General features: G+C 38.2%; 1 protein-coding gene across 4 annotated transcripts in view; it reads left to right on the top strand.

Annotated features, from left to right (window-relative positions):
- LOC124170490 (rho GTPase-activating protein 7) overlaps positions 1-20,874 on the top strand; it is a 365,673-nt gene that overhangs the window by 339,857 nt on the left and 4,942 nt on the right. For all 4 annotated transcript variants that reach the window (XM_046549251.1, XM_046549267.1, XM_046549241.1 and 1 more), the window contains 10 exons: positions 6,239-6,490; positions 7,082-7,200; positions 8,128-8,419; positions 8,576-8,679; positions 9,175-9,424; positions 13,171-13,388; positions 14,549-14,700; positions 15,398-15,574; positions 16,204-16,377; positions 18,039-18,218. In XM_046549251.1, the coding sequence (XP_046405207.1) occupies positions 6,239-6,490; positions 7,082-7,200; positions 8,128-8,419; positions 8,576-8,679; positions 9,175-9,424; positions 13,171-13,388; positions 14,549-14,700; positions 15,398-15,574; positions 16,204-16,377; positions 18,039-18,218 (1,918 nt within the window). The remainder of the gene's footprint in view (positions 1-6,238; positions 6,491-7,081; positions 7,201-8,127; positions 8,420-8,575; positions 8,680-9,174; positions 9,425-13,170; positions 13,389-14,548; positions 14,701-15,397; positions 15,575-16,203; positions 16,378-18,038; positions 18,219-20,874) is intronic.

The following is a 20,874-nucleotide window of genomic DNA, read 5'->3' as shown; positions in this document are numbered from 1 at the left end:
GAAGTTATGTAGTAATATGTCTGGGGTATCACCTTTCATGCTTACTTTTTTATAAAAAAAATTGCTTGCTTAGATATATTGCGTCAAAGTAGCACTATTTCTAATGGAAACTTGATTTTTCCGTTTTTTTCGAAAATTACGCATTTTAGATTTATTTTTGGCTTTACGCCGCCAATTATATTCGTAAATAACTTTGCACTATAGTAATATAGACAATTCTCTGTCATAAAATATATATTTCAACCTTATAGAGATGTTGATGATTGCTGTAGAATTATTTGAAGGGGAGTAATTTTTTTCGGAAAAAATCGCATAAATGTTGAGTTATAAAAAAAGTGACGTCGATTTGCGCGAATTTGGCTATTGGTGACAATAAAGTACAGTGTTATAAAGATATTAGTAAAGAAATCAGCTGCAAATCTGTGCGAGTCAGCGAATAACAACGATTTATGTTCCCAGCCGCGGTAGACGTGAGCGTCGACACGCTAGCATCAGGGCAGTGTAGGCACATGGCAAAATGTGTCTCCCAATGTTTCATGGGCCAGAATCACAAAAATAAGAATTTTAGCATTTTAAAACCTATTTTATACTTTGTAATCATCCAAACTTTATCTGTGAGTGGACCAATAGAATAATTTCGGAACAATTTTAATTAGGTTAAGCGCAGTTGGGACGCTGGGAGAGGAGATAAAATATTTTCGTCGATCGCTTCTCAGAACGACTTCAATCGCGATTTGGTTATAGATTGAAGTAAATACGACGGGCTACATGCACTGCTACCGGGAAAACCCACAACCGCCTTCCCTTTCTTTCAATCCGAACGGGCAAGAGACCCGTTACCCGAACACGTGTCGGACATCAGGGAAGTGGGAAGGGGTCTTTAGTCGGGACATTTTGCCATCTTTTGTCATTTTGCTTTTTTGCCACTTGGTGCACCACCCAACTTGAGTTTATTGATTTTCTAGGGGCGGTCTGGCTTGCAAGTGAAGCTGCACGTGTTAATAGATGAGGTCTTTACCCTCCACCCGCTTCCTTTTGGACGGATTTTATTGCAGGTCCGCCGCTAGGATGTATTTTCGCTCAAAATCCAAACATTTCACATTTTCTTTACGGGGTCCAACCCTACCCCAACAAGTTATCCAGGGGAATACCCACATTTCCATTGGTAAAGATTACATCTCTTTTTAACCCCATCCAAATTTCGGTCGAAACATTTTGGTACCCTTCAGTGTCAACTTTTCTGTCGATGTGAACACCTACCCATCACTAATTGCGAGGTCCTATTTTGGCTACAGTTTTTGTGATTTACAGTGATCTCGCAAAGAAGTTATAGTGTTGTGATAACTAAAAAAATTGTGATTACGTGATTTATTAGTTCCTGACAACCTCATAAATAAGGATTATGGAGCAGGTATACTATGTTTCATTTATTTCCGTTTCTTGTTTCCGTTTTTTTAATTGGTCTGAGACGAGGCACCTCTCTAATTTTTCAGATTTTCCCTTCTATTTGATATTTAAACTTTTTAGGAAGAAGACTGTTGTGTAGCTTTTTGCAAACCTGTGTTTTTTATTGTTGACTGCCAACAATGTCATGGGCATTTACGCGGCGTAAATTGCACGAAAAAATGCTGGAGAAAAAAGATAAAACCATGGATGCTCGAAAAAGGAATTTGAATGCATATCTAGAGAGTTGTTTCAGATTACACGGAGACGAGGAGGCAAAACTAGAGCTTAATAATTTTTTAAAGATGATTTTTTTTATTCCAACGAGAGAAGATAGCGATCTAGTTCGCGATCAAACTCTTCTTTTTTGAAGAGGAATTGCACTTGGCTGGACAAATTGTTGATTTCCCTGATGTTGTATTTCGCAACCTTCAAAGCACCTCAGGTTCGTATTTTCCTTGTATTCTAATGGTGATATGGGGTCCCCTGGGATATTGTTCTAGTAGTCTTATTTTTTAATAGGTACCTACGAATTTAAAAAGAGAATGGGCCTTTTAGTTGATGTGCCGAAGCCAAAATATGGTACATCCAGTGATGGAAACTTAGCTAGGCGCTTCTTCTCGCCTATCGGCTGAAGTTACTGGCGAGGGTCAATATTTTTTAATGCTTTCTTTTCATTGTTGCAATATAACATCTTTTTATTATTGCTTTATGCAGTACTTTTCACATGAAATAATATAGTTAATTAATTTTCAGGAGTAGAGAAAGAGTTAATCTTTCAATTCTCAACAATTATAAGGTCTTTGTCTTGCGGATTTTTGATTGATTCAGTAAAATTTAAAAAGTTCTGTATGGATACAGCGGAAAATTTTGTGAAACATTATGGTTGGTTTTACATGCCACCCACTGTGCACAAAGTGTTAATACATGGTGCAGATGTCATCGAGTCGGCTCTTCTTCCTATTGGAGAACTATCGGAGGAGGCCCAGGAATCTCGCAATAAAGACATTAGAATATATCGCGAGCATCACGCGAGAAAAATATCTCGACTTCACACTAATGAGGATATTTTCCGGAGACTGATCCTAATATCGGATCCTTTTATTAGCTATTAGGAACTGAGCTAAACAAATGCCGGGGCCTTAAAGAATTTCCGCAGGAGGTTCGTGATCTCTTGGTCTTGCAATAGTCTCAAAATTCTTCGAGTGAATGAGAAGAGGAAGATGGGTGGGATTCAGAAGAATCTGATGCTGAACAATTATAATACATAATTGTAAATTTATGAGGAATTAACCATGCTTTTATGAGAATAAAAGAGTCACTTAAATACTATTTTGACACTTATTTAGTAATTACTTTTTAGTCCATAAAGAAGAATCTCATGAAATCTGGAAATCGCACCTCTTTAACGTAAGTCAATGCACCCAAAAACCCTACTTTTAGCCGTTTTTTTTGTTTATTGACTAATTTGAAAGATCATTAACTCATTCTATACAACTAATAATCATTTATTTTCATATTTTATTATGATTACCGTTTATCTATGCAGTCAGCGTTACAATTAGCCAGTTAATAAGTTAAAGTTCCACGATATCGCATGAAATAATAGTTTTTTCGTAAAAATAACTGCAGAAATGAAAATAGCTCGCCAAAAAACATATAGGGAGCAATTTTTAAAGACATCCAACGAAAATCTGATTTTTGTCCAACTTTTTCGCGATCCGGACCACTATGCGTCGCGGATACAACAGCCGCAGGCCGATCCCCTCCCCTCCCCGCTCGCTTCTACCCCTCCCACGCCTCCAATACAGCAAAATTCATCCCGCGTATGCTGCTAGGAGGTCGTTTATCTTTGATAATATAAATCGGAAGATTGTAGAAGGTAATAAAGGAAGCTTAGTGAGACGACTTGTCCCTTATTAGGCGCCTCCTCGGGGTTAACCAAATCGATGTTACCAACTTTTAGAGAAGTGATGAAATAGTTTTAGATCCGAGAACGCAGGAAAGGAGCCTACGGTCCATGAAAAGGCCTCTCGAGTGGCTGTAAAGGTGTGCGAACTATGGTGACGCTTCCCTTCCATTATGTGTGTGACTAAATGGATTTGGCGGTACAACAGGAAGTACTAAAACTTACGGAAAATGCGAATAGTCCAAAAGTAGGGTTTTTGCTGAAGTACAAAACTCAAGCACTTTTGAAAGAACATTTGAAATTATACGATATTTTTGCGTCTAAGTGCAAGAAGGAGCATAAGGTTCCCCCAATGAAGTAGTATGTTGAGAGTCCAGCGGACGAAACTAAAGATGATGGCTGCTGGATTGAGTCCTAAAGAAACTCGACAACTGAGGAAAAAAAAGGGAATCGTCGGAGAGCGTTGAGTCGACATCGTCAATTCTTGTATGGGAAAATAGTATCAAAAATTTTCTTCACCAGTTCATCCGAAGAAAATTAAACTGAAGTGAAATCATCCGATTTTTATCTCTACGTTCCTCATCAAATAAAAATTCAGGACTAAACTCAAACTGGAACTTCTGCGTGGAAAATGCGTCTGCCAAATGTGATCGAGGTATATTCCAGAAGTGATGTCTGATGTATAGAGGTATATTCCAGAAGTGATGTCTGATGAAAAAAGGCAAGAGCACTTATCAATCCCAGTTTATGTGTGATGTTAGTTGAAGAAACAGGGTCCCATTTTTGGGTTTGCCTCCCCCGTCGGAGGATTAGCAAAAGTTATAAAATCTGCGATTATCGATTCCTTTCCGAGTGAAAATTAGATACACAAAAATAAAAAGGATTTGAATGCGATGGTGAATACCGCCAAATGTGTTAGAGGTATATTCTAGAACCAAGAAACAGCAATGATCGTCCCCGCAAATTTAACGGACGCAAAAATCATAACTTCGTAAGAAACATCCAAGGTAATGTGCAAGAATTACTTACGTAGACGGAAAATGATGCTAATTATTGTGAATACGAAAAGTAAGGTATCAAAGGGTGTCATCAAAGGGCTACATTTTTATGGAGTGAAAGACTATACTTTTGTCTGATGAAAAAAGGCAAGAGCACTTATCAATCCAAGTTTAGAGGGGAATGTGTGACGTTAGTTGAAGAAATAGGGTCCCACTTTTGGATTTGCCTCCCCCGTCGGAGGATTAGCAAAAGTTATAAAATCTGCGATTCTCGATTCCTTTCCGAGTAAAAATTAGATACACAAAAATAAAAGGATTTGAATGCGATGGTGAATACCGCCCAAAAAGGAGGCATCATCCCTATGCTACAAGCATAATTCCAACATCCCTTGCTATGTGAGTAAACTCTTCTCGGGATTCCCACCGGGTTAATTTTTCCATAATGGCAAACGTTTCAAGCTCCGACTCGGGGCTCATCATCAGGGATAAATTTCGTTGAATCCCGAGAAGAGTTTACCCACATCATTCGCGGGGAAAGTATCAAATCATATTTCATCCCTTATAGAGGCCTATTTGCTAATTGCACTACGTTGACTTAGATTTGCGACATAAACATTGGAAGGGCAATCTAAGGACCGAATTTGCGTTGTTGACATATTGGAGAGAGACCACAGTACCTCCGGCTACATCTGACCTTAGTGCTGTGGATTTTCAAAAATCTATTGATGAACGTTCAAATTTGAAGTTAAATATTTCTTTTTATTATACATACGGACGAGTGCTTCGTGAAAAATTTCACCAAAACATTGTTGACAACAGCGAAAGACGTGGAATGACAGTGATATAAGAAATACAGATTGGAAAGCAGGTAATTGAAAAATTCTTTCGTTATTGTTCCTCCACAGACGATACTGAAAAATTAAATATTTAGACTAACGAAGTAAGACGCACATGGTGTGAATTTTGGTGTATTTGGCGCGTTGGAGAGGCTTGCGGGGAGGGGACGCGAGCGGCTTTCGCCCAAAATCCATTTAATCACATCTGTCGGACAATGCCGAAATTGGAGCGCATATCCGAAGTTAGCACACCTTTACAGCCACTCGAGAGGCCTTTTCATGGACCGTAGGCTCCTTTCCTGCGTTCTCGGATCTAAAACTATTTCATCACTTCTCTAAAAGTTGGTAACATCGATTTGGTTAACCCCGAGGAGGCGCCTAATAAGGGACAAGTCGTCTCACTAAGCTTCCTTTATTACCTTCTACAATCTTCCGATTTATATTATCAAAGATAAACGACCTCCTAGCAGCATACGCGGGATGAATTTTGCTGTATTGGAGGCGTGGGAGGGGTAGAAGCGAGCGGGGAGGGGAGGGGATCGGCCTGCGGCTGTTGTATCCGCGACGCTGCGTGGGCGTTGGAATATTTTCTTCGCGGACGCGGACTCAAATTAGGCATTTTGTGGCTAAACGGTGGCAGATACGTCAAAATGCATGAAATTTTTGCCCTAAAGGGCAGTAACTCGGCAAAATCCATAGGAAATGACCATTAAATACTATATTTTTAGAATTTCGACCTCCCCCCCCTAAATTGCATTTGAGCGAGGGTCAGGGGTTCACCTAGAGGTCTCAAATTTTTCAGGCCTTATTTTTGATCGGTCCCACAACTTTTTTTCATTGGGCCAGATGGATTTGAAAAAAATCGATTTTTGCGATCCGCCCTAGTGTACACCCTCCAATTGTCCCCACAAAATGTACTTGTTCTCCAAATTATTCCCCTCCTCCAAAATTTTTCTTTAACCTTCCCATTCCCATTGAATCCATGCATTAAAATTAAATAATCTGAAACTCCGATTCAAACCTGTGATGAAATTCTGTTTTCTTTTATCCAGATGAAGAAGATGGCACAGCAATTTCTGCCCTTTCTTGTGGACAGATGTTGGTGCTTCGTAAGTTAGCCCTATTACGCTTAACAGCCTTGATGGAACGACACTGTTCATCATCGTCTGTTGTTGGGGGTGGCTCCCATCACAGGTCTGGCTCTCCCTCATCTACTGGAGCATCAAGCACTGCTGGGGGAAGCTGGAGTTGGGAACTTCCTCGTATTCTACTCCTCAGGCGATCCAAAGCTCCAGACTTCAAGGGTAATTCATTGCTCACAATAGTGCATATCATGTCATGTCTCAGTTCCAAAGTTTCAATTTTTTTAGAGTTCAGATTTTCATAATTACTATGTTGATATTACTATAAGCTATTTTCCTCAAAAAATTATTCTTCATCTAGAAAAGTTTTTGAAAAATTTGAGGCTGCTTTTATAAAAATTTTGTGACTTAATGGCCGTTGTAGTACATAATATTGTGTATCTTGAATGAAGCAATGCCGCCTTATATTTTTTAACATTTCACTGAAAATTGCTGTATGGTTGGCCTTTGCCATTTACATTGTCTGAAGCAATGGAAAGGTGCATAAAAAATTGTTTAAAAATCATGAAAATCCTTATTTATATTTGTAACTTGGGTGTAACTTAAAATTGCTTGTCACCTAAGACATTAGTTTATTAGAACTTGCATGCATTTCAGTTTGATGTTGTTTACTTTGTATTAAATGCATGTGTATTTAGTTAAAGAATTCATATTCTTTGCTAAACTTGTATAGCATTGAACATCAATTGATATTGCAGAGACATTGTAGTTGACTTAGCTTATGCTAACGTTTTTCAACTTCGTGCATTTCAGATAAGAGGGTGTTCGGTGTGCCACTATGGGTTTGCCTTCAGAGAAGTGGCGATGGTATACCAATCCCTCCACCTATAACTGCAGCTCTCAGTTGGCTCAGAGTAAATGCTTTAAATCAGGTAATTTCTCTTGATTCTTGTTATTCCATTCAATTACAGTCAAACTTCCGTTATTTGGCACCTCCAAATGGCAGAAAACTCCCAATAATGAACGTGGATAGGAGGAAATTTTTGTTTTCATCCACATAATGGGTACAATAAGTGCTCTGTTTTGAAAATTTCCCCTCATTCAAACAGCAAACTCCAGATTTTGAAAGCCCATTGCTTACAAAGATCATATCTAGAAAAAACATTGATCAAATTGGGGGAGGCACCTTTTTGGTGTACTGGTTATTGGTCATTTTTTATTGCCACACATACCTTACTGTTGGTGATGTGAAATCAAAAGAATTGGATTCTGTTCTGGCTATCAAGGGGAGATGGTTGTATAGGAAGAGATGGGGTAAAAGGGAATTTTTGAGTATTTATTTTTAATAATGGTGATGCCAGTACTCATTACATGGGCAACAAATAGCTATATTTGCTGAGGGAATACTTAAGCTGGAAGAGTATTGTTTCAATATTTAGAAAAAAAAATTTTAAGGTATTAAAAACTATAATTTTACAAAATGACACAGTAGTAGTGCATAAAAACTGAACCAAAATTGTCTAAAATGCCTCTGAACAGCAAATTCCCCTTAATAGTGGACAATTTTTCTTGTACCATACATGTCCGCTACATGGAGGTTTGACGGTAATAAGCTACCGCATTAGAATTTCTTGCAGTCATTTGTGGTTTCGAAAATTAGGTTATCATAAATCTCCCTGACGATTTGGTCTAAGTGAAGTGATGTCTTGTTTCTGTTTAGTATTGCCTACAAAGCTGACTGAGTTTGATTGAGCTTATTTTTTATACACTGTAGTGATGCAGGCAATATGCAATTTGTATTTATTATAAAAATTTTCAATTTACGCTGGCTAATTACTTGTGTTTCATAATCCATTCAGGTGGGACTCTTCCGCAGATCAGGTGTCAAGTCAAGAATTGCTCGATTAAAAGCAGCAAGTGAAGAAGCTGGTTGGGAAATATACTCAGAAGGAACAATCAAGCAAGATGAACTAGTTTTAATGGATTCCTCCGAAGAAAGTGGGAACAAGGCAGTGGGTGGTGCAAAGTTCTCATATCTGGATGATCAGCAGGCTTATGATGTAGCAGACATGGTGAAGCTGTATTTCAGAGAGTTGCCTGAAGCTCTTCTCAGCAGTAAACTGTCTGACACTTTCATATCAGTTTTTCAACGTAAGTCTTTTCCTTGCTCTTCTTTACATTCCTGACCGAGTTCAGTGAGTGTATTATCTCCATTGTTTGTTGCCTTGGCACAGAGATTGGATCTGTGAGCCCAATTTCTCTGTCAATTAAATCTGTTCTCTGAGTGATTGATAGATTTTCTTACAGATGTCCCTGAAGGTCAACGTAAAGAAGCCATCCAGTGCCTCCTCCTTCTACTACCTGATGAGAACAGAGAGGTCTTGCAAACACTCCTTGACTTTTTAGCTCAGGTGAGGTTCTCTGTATTATTTAAGGACTATGCTGGTACATGTATTACTTTTCTCATGGGTGTAGGTTAGGGTTCTATTTATTGCAGACAATGAACAGGTTTCAAGATGTAGGTACAAAAACTCTGGAAAAGTATAAGTCACATCATTCTCTAAAACATGTAGATCTCTTTGCGGGACTTTCTATCAGACCAGCTTGGTGCTTGTTAATTCTCTTTAGAAAAATTAATTTTCACTAGTTTATAATGTGGACGTATACTCTAAGCTCACCATATCTAGTAAACGTTCATGTAGCAGTATTTTTTGGTGGTAAATGACCGAAGGCTTCCTTAAGGCTGAAAGAATCAATTGACTGATTAGGATTTGCCTCAGCCAATGATTATTTGCAATTATATGATGTGAATCTAACTACATAATTACTTTTGATTTAGCATTGCACCTATTTTCCCATCATGTGTTGAAATGGTTGATATTTATCCAGTATTTTTTTTATTTCAGGTGGCTTCACATTCAAGCGAGAACCAAATGACAATAGGGAATCTGGCCGTGTGCCTGGCTCCATCTCTCTTCCACCATCACCACCAGGGGCGCCACAGCTCGCAGAGGCACCACTCACCCTCCCCGAGTCAGTCTCCCTCTCCATCACCATTGTTGACGCAACCAGCTGTAGCTTCATCGTCTTCCTCAACCTCATCCACCTCATCATCATCTTCATCTTCGTCCACCTCATCCACAAGTGTTACCCAAGGTGAGGTTCCTTGATTGAAATTGTAATTTGTCAAATAGCAGTGATTGAATTATTTTCCAGACCACTGCTTACAATATATATTATCTCTGTTAATTTTTTGCATAAAATTTTGATATGTTTGTGGCTAACTCCAATATAGGTATGACAATAGAAATATACAAAGCCTTCTCTGTTAAATTAAGAAAGAAGAACTTTGTACTTTCACATTAATATTTATTCACGACCATGGTTTCAACGTTAGACGTCATCCTCTGGTGAACTCTACAGAGGTCCATCACATCCTTTTATACCAGGCAAGGAGGGGTAGGGAGGAAGGTAATTAGGTTGAACGGATTGGTTAACAGAGAAGAGGGAGGGGGGAAAAAACCTTGGTCATGTGGTATGGAAGAAGTTAGGGGGAGGAGGCTCCCTTATGGGGGGCACGGCAGGTGGAGGGGGGGGGGGTTCAGGTGAGAGAGAGAGAGGCCGAAGAGTTCGTCATGTCATTAGCTCAGGAATTTAGGAGTGGGAGGCTTAAAAGAGGGGAATGGTAGTCATACAAAAATTCGTTTACAATGTTGTCATTGGAACGTACGTGCTGCAAAATTTCCATTTGTTCCAAAGCGTCTAATCTAGGTCCTTTAGGTTCATAATGAAGCACTTCAAACACAAAATCACTTTGATGATTGTTATCTAACAAATGTATAGCAAATTGTGAAGTAGTCTTTTTATTTCTCTGGCAGGCTTGATGTTCTTTTACCCGCTCTTGAAATTGTCGCCCCGTTTGCCCAACATACACCGCGTTGCATTCACATTTTAGTCTATACACCCCACTCCTTTCTTCTCTTGGGATGGGATCTTTGGTGAGGGAAAGAATGTTCCTTAGGTTGGATTTATTGTAAAACGCAACTTTAATTTTATCCTTAGGCACCTTTTTGTATATCTTCGGCCCAATGTCCTTTAAAAAAAGGGATTCTGCGCCACTTGGCCGTGGATTCTTGTCGCGTTCGGGATCCATAAATTTCTCCCACTGCTTGTTTTTTTAATTGTTTCCGATATAAGCTATCAATTAACTGTTCGTTGTATCCGTTATTTTTAGCAATTAGTTTAATTGTGTTTAATTCCTCATTGAACTTGGCAGGGGACATCGGAATATGCAGCAACCTATGTAACATGCTGTGAAAGGCTGATAACTTGTGGGAAAAACAATGTCTTGAACTGGAGTGGATCACTTGGTCCGTATAGGAGTTTTTCCGAAAGACTGAAAACTCGAGGTGATTGTTGACCTTAGTGACTTTAAGATCTAGGAAGTTGAGAGAGTTATTTTCTTCTATTTCGTAAGTGAAATTCAAATTGCGGTCCAAAGAATTCAAAAAAGATAGGAACATTTTTAGTTGTCTTATTGAGCCAGTCCAAATGCAAAACACATCGTCCACATATCGATGCCAGGATAGCACATTTTTGGTCTGTGGATTATTGGGGGAAAACAGGTTCCTTTCGAAAAAGTCCATATATATGTCCGCCAGGAGAGGGGATAAAGGAGAGCCCATGGCCAATCCATTGGGCTGTTCATAAAATACACCGTTAAATTTGAAATAATTTTGAGACACACAAATCTTCAATAGATCACACAAGTCACTTATAATGGGAGCTGCCACACGTTTCTGGACGAGAATAGATTCTGCTATGTCTACGGCTTCTTTGGGTGGGACACAGGTGAAGAGATTGCACACATCAAAAGACACTAACAAGCACTTATTGGGGATATCAATTTTAGAGACGTGTTGGATGAAGTCAATGGCGTTAGTAACTCCATACTTAGGGGTAAACTTTGAGTGGTGTCTTAGTACACAGTTGAGTTTTTTCGCCAAGAGGTAGCTTGGAGCCATGACGTTGGAAACAACGGGTCTAATTGGACAATCACTCTTGTGAATTTTAGGAAGCCCAAAAAAACGTGGAGCTGAGGGGTTCATTTGGTGTAACCTATTCACTTCATTCCACTTAAATAACACTGAAACTGATTTTAAGGCTCTTTTGCACTCTATTTGGAACTTGGCAGTCGGATCTATCGGCAATTCTTTGATCCCATTGTCTCGTATGAACTGTTCACATTTCTCTAAGTAATCTTCTTTATCCATAATCCCAACTGCGTTCCCCTTGTCAGCTTTCTGAATAACTAGCTGTTCTGACCTAAGAGTACACTTAATCGAGTTAAGAGTTTCAAATTCTGGGTATCGTCTCTTCACCTTTGATTCATGAACTATAAACCTATTTAACTCCTGGGCAATGAAATGCTTCACATGCATATTGTCTTTCTGGAGAGCTATATCACAATCCACTGCTAAATTCTTAACGTCCTTCACGGAAATGGGGATATTTGGCACGTATTTCAAGCCCTTTTCTAATAAGGTCACTTCATTTGGCTTAAAGGAGTGTTTAGACAGATTTACGATTCGTGGTCCGAAAGAATGGGCGTCCACCACTGGTTGATCCGCGAAGGTTTGTTTGGTACTAGACGTCTGCTTCGTCTTAAGGGCCTCCAACTTGCGCAGAATGGTGGCTCTCTTTTCAAAGGCAATTTCACTACTTTTTTGGCGAACTAAGTCATCTAAAATCAACCACTCAATCCAGTGAAGATCGCGAGTGAGCTCCACGTATAGAAGAAACAGGTAATGGGAAATAGCGTCTCTTTTCACATACCACTCATGTAACTCCCTTTTGAGCCAAGTCCTCTTGGCTGCGTTGACTGCAAAGGAGCCCGCTGAAGACCGGGGTTCCTTCCACTGGCGGTTGATGTAATTAGGGATGATGTTGTGGTTGATGCACTGGCTGTTGAAAAAGATGTTTAGGGCTGCGATCCGGTACTTTATGGAAAGTCTCCTGTAGAGGCTGGCCTTAACTGCGTTACTAGCGCACTTGATAAAATTAATTGTTTGAGGCGTAACTTGGTGAAAGCGATTCATAATTAAATTAAGAAAGAAGAACTTTGTACTTTCACATTAATATTTATTCACGACCATGGTTTCAACGTTAGACGTCATCCTCAGGTGAACTCTACAGAGGTCCATCACATCCTTTTATACCAGGCAAGGAGGGGTAGGGAGGAAGGTAATTAGGTTGAACGGATTGGTTAACAGAGAAGAGGGAGGGGGGAAAAAACCTTGGTCATGTGGTATGGAAGTCTCTGTTATCAGTGAGGAAAAACAGAGCTAAGTTAGGTTGAAGAGAAATGGGCCTCCGAATTTACGGAAAAGTTCTGCACTAAATGGGAGTTCCATTTGAATCAATGCTGTCCTGTGAAGGGAAGTTGAAAGTATTCCTGTGCAAAAAGAATTTCTATTGTGTGGATGAATGTCTAGCTGACTATAAAATGTATCTCTCTTTTTAACCAGCATCACTATTTTTATGTTGAAAAAATATTAAATGTAACATTAGTTGTACATAGCATTTACCTTGATTATTGTGAACTATGTACCGTTATTCATTAATCTACTTTTTTGACTTGTCTTATATCTTTTTGTGAGATCTTTGGACAAAATGAATTATCTTTATTTTATCACTTCTGCTGTTGTCACTTAACTTCAAAGTAACATTAAAATTTATTATTCTTCATAGTAAACATACTGTTTTCGACCAATGTGTAAAGAAATTATTCTAACATTGTAGGGTTGTTTTGTTAATTCATACTGCTATTTTTTGAAAGTTTAATGTGTAAATATTATGACTATTGATTTTTAAATTTATCTTTTTTTGGTGGATAAAATTAGGCCCTGCTCAAAATGCAAATCAATCAGGTGGGACACCAAAACGACGCGGTCTGAAAAAAATGGGAGCCTCAACAGGTGCGGTGGTAGTTGTGGGATCAGCTTCTATGGATACCATGTCAGCAGCAATTGGAATGCCAGATCCTCGAGAGTTGAGCCAAAGCAGGGCAGCTCATGATTGCCTGCATTTCCTTCTGCAGGAGCAGAATTCTTTATTCAGGGTATGAATATGCAAAGAAAATGGTATTCTTATGCTTCACTTCTTTTGTGAATTCTCAATTATGCTACAAATTAACCCTTTCCTGCCGGTGCCTAAAATAGGGAAATGTTTTCCATGCTACGAGTAGCATAAGAATATTTGAAGTCTCTCTGTGCGGAGCTCTTTTTTTGGGGTAGAGTTATCCTGGTATTTTCGTCCCTCAGATTTAGGACCCAATTCAACAGAGCACCCAGCCCTTACTTCAGCCACTGGACTAGACCTTCTAACCCTACCTTAGCACGAATCCACGGTCAGCATATTACGTTACCAGCATTTTTTTCAACCAAATATTGCATTTGATTTCAATAATTTACTCTTCTAAAAGAATTTCTGAAAATTTTACAAGCATTGTGGAATTTTTAATGGATTTCTAGCGTTAATAACAGCAAAGGTAGTGAACACAACATACTAAGACTATAAGTCCAAAGTCCATTATTTTTAACGCTAAAATTTCGTTTAAAAATTGCTTATGGGCAGAACGAAAGGAAGTTTATTTCAAAGTATAAAAAATTGTAGTATTTAGCTCGGTAAAAATCATTTACAATTAACCACTTCGCAACGGATTCCTGCGATGAGGATGATCATAAATGAGTGGGAGGGTCAGGCTTAGTTGCTGGGGAGTGTCCCCAAGGTCCCACTAAACTGGGTCTCAGGCAGGGCCTGAATGCATCTGACAATTGCTACCTCAGTGGTCACTTACCTTCCCTCACATCAGCTAGAGCCAACGTCCAGACATTTGCACTGAAAAATCTATGACAGGTATACCTGATGTTAGGTCTTCCTCATATGAAAATGCCTGTTGGCTCCACCTGACGGTTTAAAGTCGTGGCAAGTAAAATAAATTTCTAGTTCAGAAAACTCCACTCTTAAAAAAAAAAAGAGTTACTTGAAAATATAATGTAGCCACTATATTAATGAATACTTATCATTTCAAATATCCATCTTCAGTTAAGTTTTCTGTATCATGGTTACAAATTAATAATGACTTTGCTGCTGAGGATGATTGTAGCCCAAATATTTTTATGCTCTTGACAAACATGCATTTCAGTGTGATCATTTCCCTTGCATACCTCAAGAAATTAAATACTTGTAAACTTATTGAGTAATTTTTCTTTCTTTCAGGTACCTGATGAAATGTTGTCTTGTTGTCGATTTAGTAGCTTGGAGGAGAGTGTGCCAGTGAGTCTTGGGGAGCTGGGATCGGAGATGGGGGCTGACTGGCGGGCTTATCTTAGGGCCTGCATTGCCTCTCTGTTGAAAGAAGTCCGTGATAGGTAAGATGTCATTTTTAAACTTGTCAATTAATCTTTCCATGGTCACAAGGAGATGGAAAACTGTGCACTAGAGGAACTTAGTATTACAAATCCATTGTGCTCACCCTTTCATGTGAATGTATTTACCAGATATACTCTTCTCTTAACTTTGAGTTGAGTTTTCCTTAGTACTAAGTGTTTGTTAGATTTTTTTATACCCATTGATGATATATGTTTGCTCATGCAGTTGAGTTCTTATCACATCAATCCCATTGCCATAAAAAAAACAGCTTTTATTGAGTGACAGAAATGGGTTTATCCTCTGCAACAGGAGTTTGCTATGTTAATGCTATTCATTGCTCTTTGGCCAGTATAAAGTTTTCCTTGTGATGTAGCTGTGCTTATTTGTTGAGCGGATGAATTTAATTTCTTAGGCACGAGTGAAGTTCATTTGTAATTAGGTAATTGTGTTTGTTGCTGTTTTGGGTTCTGAAACAAAGAAGTGCTTCACCCTCAAGGGAATAATTGACAGGAATATCCGCTTTGCGTGCATGTCATATTTGCTTGCGTAGAAAAATCTCTATCGTATATTTATAGCTTGTTTCTTTTTGGCCATAAAACCTACTGCCTAATGTATTTTTCATTTTCTGGAGAAGGGTTTTGAGAAACTAGTTGAGGAAGAGGTGGCATTTTAATGATTTTTTGTTTTTGTTTCCAGAAATCGTGTTGGAGCTGGCTGGGTCAGTATAAATATGGGTGGTGGAGGGGAAAACAGTGGGTGGAGAGGACTTGAAGGAGTAGAAGCATGGTGGCGTAAGGTGGGTGATGGACATCCTCTGAGGCTGTGGCGGATAGAGGCCGATGTAGAAGCTCCACCTCCTGAAGTTGCCAGAAGGTATGTTCGAATCTTACCCTCCGTTTACATCTTTTTTTTCTAACTCTGATGTATATTTTGTATTCAATTCTACTTTTATTTAAGTCCTTAGTAAAATATTAAAAAATAACTGCATAAAAAGAATTTTTGTGGGCCATTAGCAATGATATATGTACATATTGAGAGTGTATTTGAGAGTATTAACAAAGTGAAGTATTATTTAGGAGATTTGAGCTGGTTTAAAATAAAGATTTAATGCCAAAGATAGTTTTCTGTTGAATGTTTTTTTTTTTTATACTCTCTTGTTTTCTATATAAGTGGAACTATGTGCAATAAAGCCTTAGTCATCGTGTTATTTTTTTTATTGTTACCCTCAATTTTTTACTTTCCTAGTGCCTGTGCTATACTGCCCTCTATTTGAAAATTTATCATAAGATTAGAATTATAAAGAAATACAGCTTCTAATTCCATCATTGAAATTTTGTTCCTTTACTACTAGTATAAGTTTTCTAAATAAAAACATTTGCATAGGTGTCATTACTGCACCCTGGCCTCTTTTTTCACTTCATTGGTATTATATTCACTCTTTTGATATTATTTATGGAAATTTGTCCATGCATATTTCATTTTTTTCTTCTTTTCCATTGTAGACTGCTTTCAGAAAGACATCTTTGGGATCCAGCATTACTAAAATGTAGAAGGTTAAAAATCAGCAACAAAGGATTTGATGATGACGATGAAGAAGGGAAGTTAGATGCAGAGCTGTTCCAATATGTTCGAGCTAGTATTGCCCCTCTTCCTCCAAGGGATTATTGTGTTTTGAGGTAAGCCTCCATAAAGTGAAGGTTCATGCTTGGGGTTGTGATGGCACACAACATGAAGCAAGTGCTACTCAAGTGTGCAGTATATGATCAAGGTATCTGTATGTAGTTAAGTTTTCCTCCCAATTTAACCCTTTCCCTTCAGAGCCTTGCAGAGGGAATTACTTTCCACATTAGCAGCACTAAACATTTTTTTACATCACTATATGTAGCTCTGATGCAGTGACGTCATGGCAAAATTAGCAGTGCCGGAACGCACTTTCCTTAACTTTCTTTTGAAGTAAAATATTATTAGTCTGTGTTTTTTTATTACAAGTTATTATTTACATTATATTACTAAATTTTTTGTTTTGATTATGAATGTTTAAATTAGAAATTTTGAGGCAACAAAATTGATAAAAGTGTTATTTGACTACTATGCCTTTTGTTTACCAGAGCTAGAACGACGTTCCGGCACTATGACACCACTGTTCTGATGGTGATAAATCACTAGGTTATACCGCAGCAACAATCAGATCATTCAATTCTACCTTTAAATTTTTATGATAAAAAATTTTTCATTTAGCCAGAGATTTTTTTTTGCTCGATTTATACCTGATAATTTGCCTGCTGATCTTAAAAATGTGAATGATGCTATCTTGTTCAAAAATAAGTTGAAAAAACTTTTACTCAATAAAATGTATTATTCAGTTGATGAATATCTAGATGATGCTCTTTAACACTTTAATTTAAATATGTGTATGAGGAAATATACTGTTTGTTATGCACGTATTTATACCGTATTTGCACGAATCTAAGACGAGGTTTTTTTCCCCCCTACCTCATGCAGAAAAGAGGGTTCGTCTTACAATCGGATGCAAAATTCTCGACGTCAATCGGGTTGCATAATTCTCGACGTCAATCGGGTTGCATAATTTACTTCGGAAAAATCATGGTCACCTGAGTTTGACACCTGCTAGCTATACAATGAAAAATCAACGTCAAAATAGCTGAACAGTAATTTAGCATAATTAATTTTGCTAAGAAATATTCCTGTAAGAAATATTACGCGCTAAAATCTATGCATAATTACGCGCCAAGAAGCCTGCGTTTCCTGTGACATAGGCAACCTACCCAAACATTCCCGCATTCATCGCTTATTCGTATTGTTATTAGGAAAAAAATTTTTCCCAAGCGTAGTTCCAAAAAAGGGGGGGTCGTCTTAGAATCGTGTTCGTCTTAGATTCGTGCAAATACGGTATGTATATATTGTATGATTTAATGTGCCTTATACCTGGGCCATTATTCAATGTACTAGATCGCTGGGCAAATAAAATAATAATAATACCCCCAAGTAGAGCTTAATCAGGGCTGGCTCTCAAGAGGGATACCATAAACCCGAGTACATATACTGATTGAGCAATGGTCGTTTCCCATTCCCTGCCATAGCTCCAGCCCTCATTTGTTCTTTTCTATGGAGGAAACCTCATTAGCTGTAGCCATCATTTTTTATTGGGTTAGAAAAACTACATTGTGCGTTAAAATATCCTGTTGGTGACCATATTTGTTATTTCCTCACCAATGAAATACCACCCCATTTCCTACCTGGTACCTCATCATTTTGCTATTTTTTTCTTTGGTGATATCTGTAGCCTGATGATTACTTAATGTGTTTTGTTTCACAGGGGTTGGAGGACAGATTTGGATAGGGGAGGTTGTGCAGTCATAGAGGCATCAGTGGAGCACCCTGCAGCTCCCCCTTTGGCTGGCAGCGTGCGCGGCGTGGTACTTGCCTCTCGCTACCTTGTAACCCCATGTGGATCTGGCCGGTCCAGAATCATTCACCTCTCCAGAGTTGACGCCAAGTGAGTGTCTCTATTGTGCTATCACCTATAGAGTCATGTGGCATGCGGTAATATTATTCTTATTATGATTATATAGTATTCTACCAGGTAGGGTGAGTTTTCTAAAATCGTATTGATAATCACCCTGATCTGTCCACCCTCCTGCTCTGAATTTCCCTCTTTAATTCACTATAAGGTCTACATATTTTCTGTCATTCTACGTGTAAAGACTATATGTACTCTCCTGCTGCTTCCCTGTCTATCCAACATTCCTTCATCCTACAGTTTTCAGTATCCCATCCCTCTTACATGCTCAGTACTTGCTCTATCAAAACCCTCTATATACTCTGTATTTCCCCTAAGAATTTCTCCTCCTCCCACACTACATGAAGCACTTCATCTTTCCTTGCCTTATTTACCCATCTCACCTTCTCCAATTCATACACATGTATTGAACACATCCATTCTCTTCTTGTCCTTCTTCCACATTTCTGCACCATTAACTGTAACTGTCCATGCTATGATACGTATTCACCAGCCTTTCTTCACCTAACAATATTGAAATTAATATTCTTGAACACATTAATTTGTTTAAGAAACATTACGATAACTCTGTTTTAGTTGCAGATGCTAGTCTTTTCCTTTTATAGGTTTCCTCTTTTGCTGTCTCCCTTGGTAACATACATAACTACAAAAACGGCGTTGCAGCGCCATCTCTGAATCAAACTGCAAACTTGGGAATTCAACTGGATGAACATTATAACTTCAACATACAATTCTCTTGTCCTTTATTCTAAACTCCTCCTTTGCTAAAGCTGTTCTCTTCCTGATATTCTTCCATCCTTTCTGCTACCTAAAATTATACAAATGACCGTGAGAAAAAATTCAGTCCTTAGCCCTTTTGCTGAAGCAGCTAAATTGTAAGTCTTCCTCCCTATGTGTAAAACATACAGATACTCTTTTCTGATGGGAGGGGCAGAAAGGTAGAATTCCCCTGTATATCCTCTTTTCAAGGTCTTTAGAGAGGGTCCTGTGTACTAGATATCATATTTATAAGGTTTTACATGTCTGGGGCAATAGGGTAGTTTCCTTCATCAAAGAAAACGAAAGGCATTGATTGCGATTCGTTACCCACCATTACTGTATTCATAATGTACAAATTATTTCGTTTTAGAAGTACCGGTTTAGACGAATGGCTATGGTCCATTTTTATCCTCATTTGAAAAGGGCCAGATTGGCGCCCATGCGATGCCACTCCACGTGACGTCACAGGGACCTAGTTTCTATACGAGAGGATAGGAGTTATACATCGTCTGAGGTTACCAATGCATGCATGAGGCGCAGAGCTCAGGGAAACATGTCTTAATAATCACTTATTAAAACTGGCTAAGGTCGGAAAGTTTTCTTCATTTGATAAGGTATTAATAATCCTTATTTAAGCCAAGCGCTACCAGCCAGCAGGGTACTCAGCTACCCGCTAGCAGCCTGCATCGTATCAGCGCTCAACTCGCCTCAAGGTCACCTCACAGGGCGGCAGTGGGAACCAGAAATACGCCACACGGAGAGATTTCCCGGCATTCATACTAACGCGTCACGTTTTCGTGCGCTTGAAATTTTTCACTTTTCATTTAATCGCGAAAAATAGATATCGTAATTTAAAAATCTAAAAGCGTGAAATACGTACTCCAGGAGTAATAATCTTTCGATTTAGGCAATAAAAAAATAATAGGAAACCACCCTATTTTTTAAGGCGTGAATCTGTAGAACAAGTATTGCATTTTAGGTTTTGCCTTAATTTTTCATAATGCTTGATTCGATACCAGACTCCAAGAAAATCTATGTATCATCTTCTGGTCTCCCTACCATGGTGAGCTGAAGATAATTGGAACAAATTTGTTGCTCATGGTGATAAAATGCAACCCATTTTCATTGATTCCAAAAAACATGAAGGATACCATAAATACTATCTGAATATGTTCATGGGATGTAATGATATAACGAGTTACTGATTTATATACATATTTTACCCTTGTTCAGGATAAGTTAATCAGACATGTTTACAATAAATGGGATCAAGCGGAAGTTAAAATTCCAATAATTTGTGCCATTTTAAATATTATGTATTTGCATTAATTGTATGCCATCATAAAATTTGTTTCTTTTATTCCCTACTTGTACCTGAGGTATCTAGGCAAATAATTATTTATCAGCTGGGTGTGAGGGGGTGTAACATGATTTACCCTCATCATCTTCTCCTATGAAAAATTTGTATAAAACCCCGTGTAAAATGTATACAGAAATTTGTAAAAAAATTATACAGGGTTTTATACAAAATTCAAGCGTATAAAATGTGTAAATTTTGTACAGGTGTATACATTTTATACAATGAATACAATTGTACACATTTTATATAACATTACGATTGATGATAACAACATGATGATTTACCTATCTCAGGTACACTGAAATTTTATGACTCCCAATTGAGAGTTGTAAAATTTCAGTGTATGTCAAAACTTGCTCCAAAATCAGTGTTTTATAGCATTGAAATGTGGTGAATGTGTGATGAAACCTTACTTGCATGATTATTTTAACTACTTACATATCTGCTAATCTATCTGTATGCATTTTTTCCATGATGAACAACTTAACTGCTAGTTATTGTGTTACCTGCATT

Source organism: Ischnura elegans, chromosome 1, assembly GCF_921293095.1.
Source record: "Ischnura elegans chromosome 1, ioIscEleg1.1, whole genome shotgun sequence".
Lineage (NCBI taxonomy): Eukaryota > Metazoa > Arthropoda > Insecta > Odonata > Coenagrionidae > Ischnura > Ischnura elegans.
This window is presented reverse-complemented; position numbering and strand designations above follow the sequence as displayed.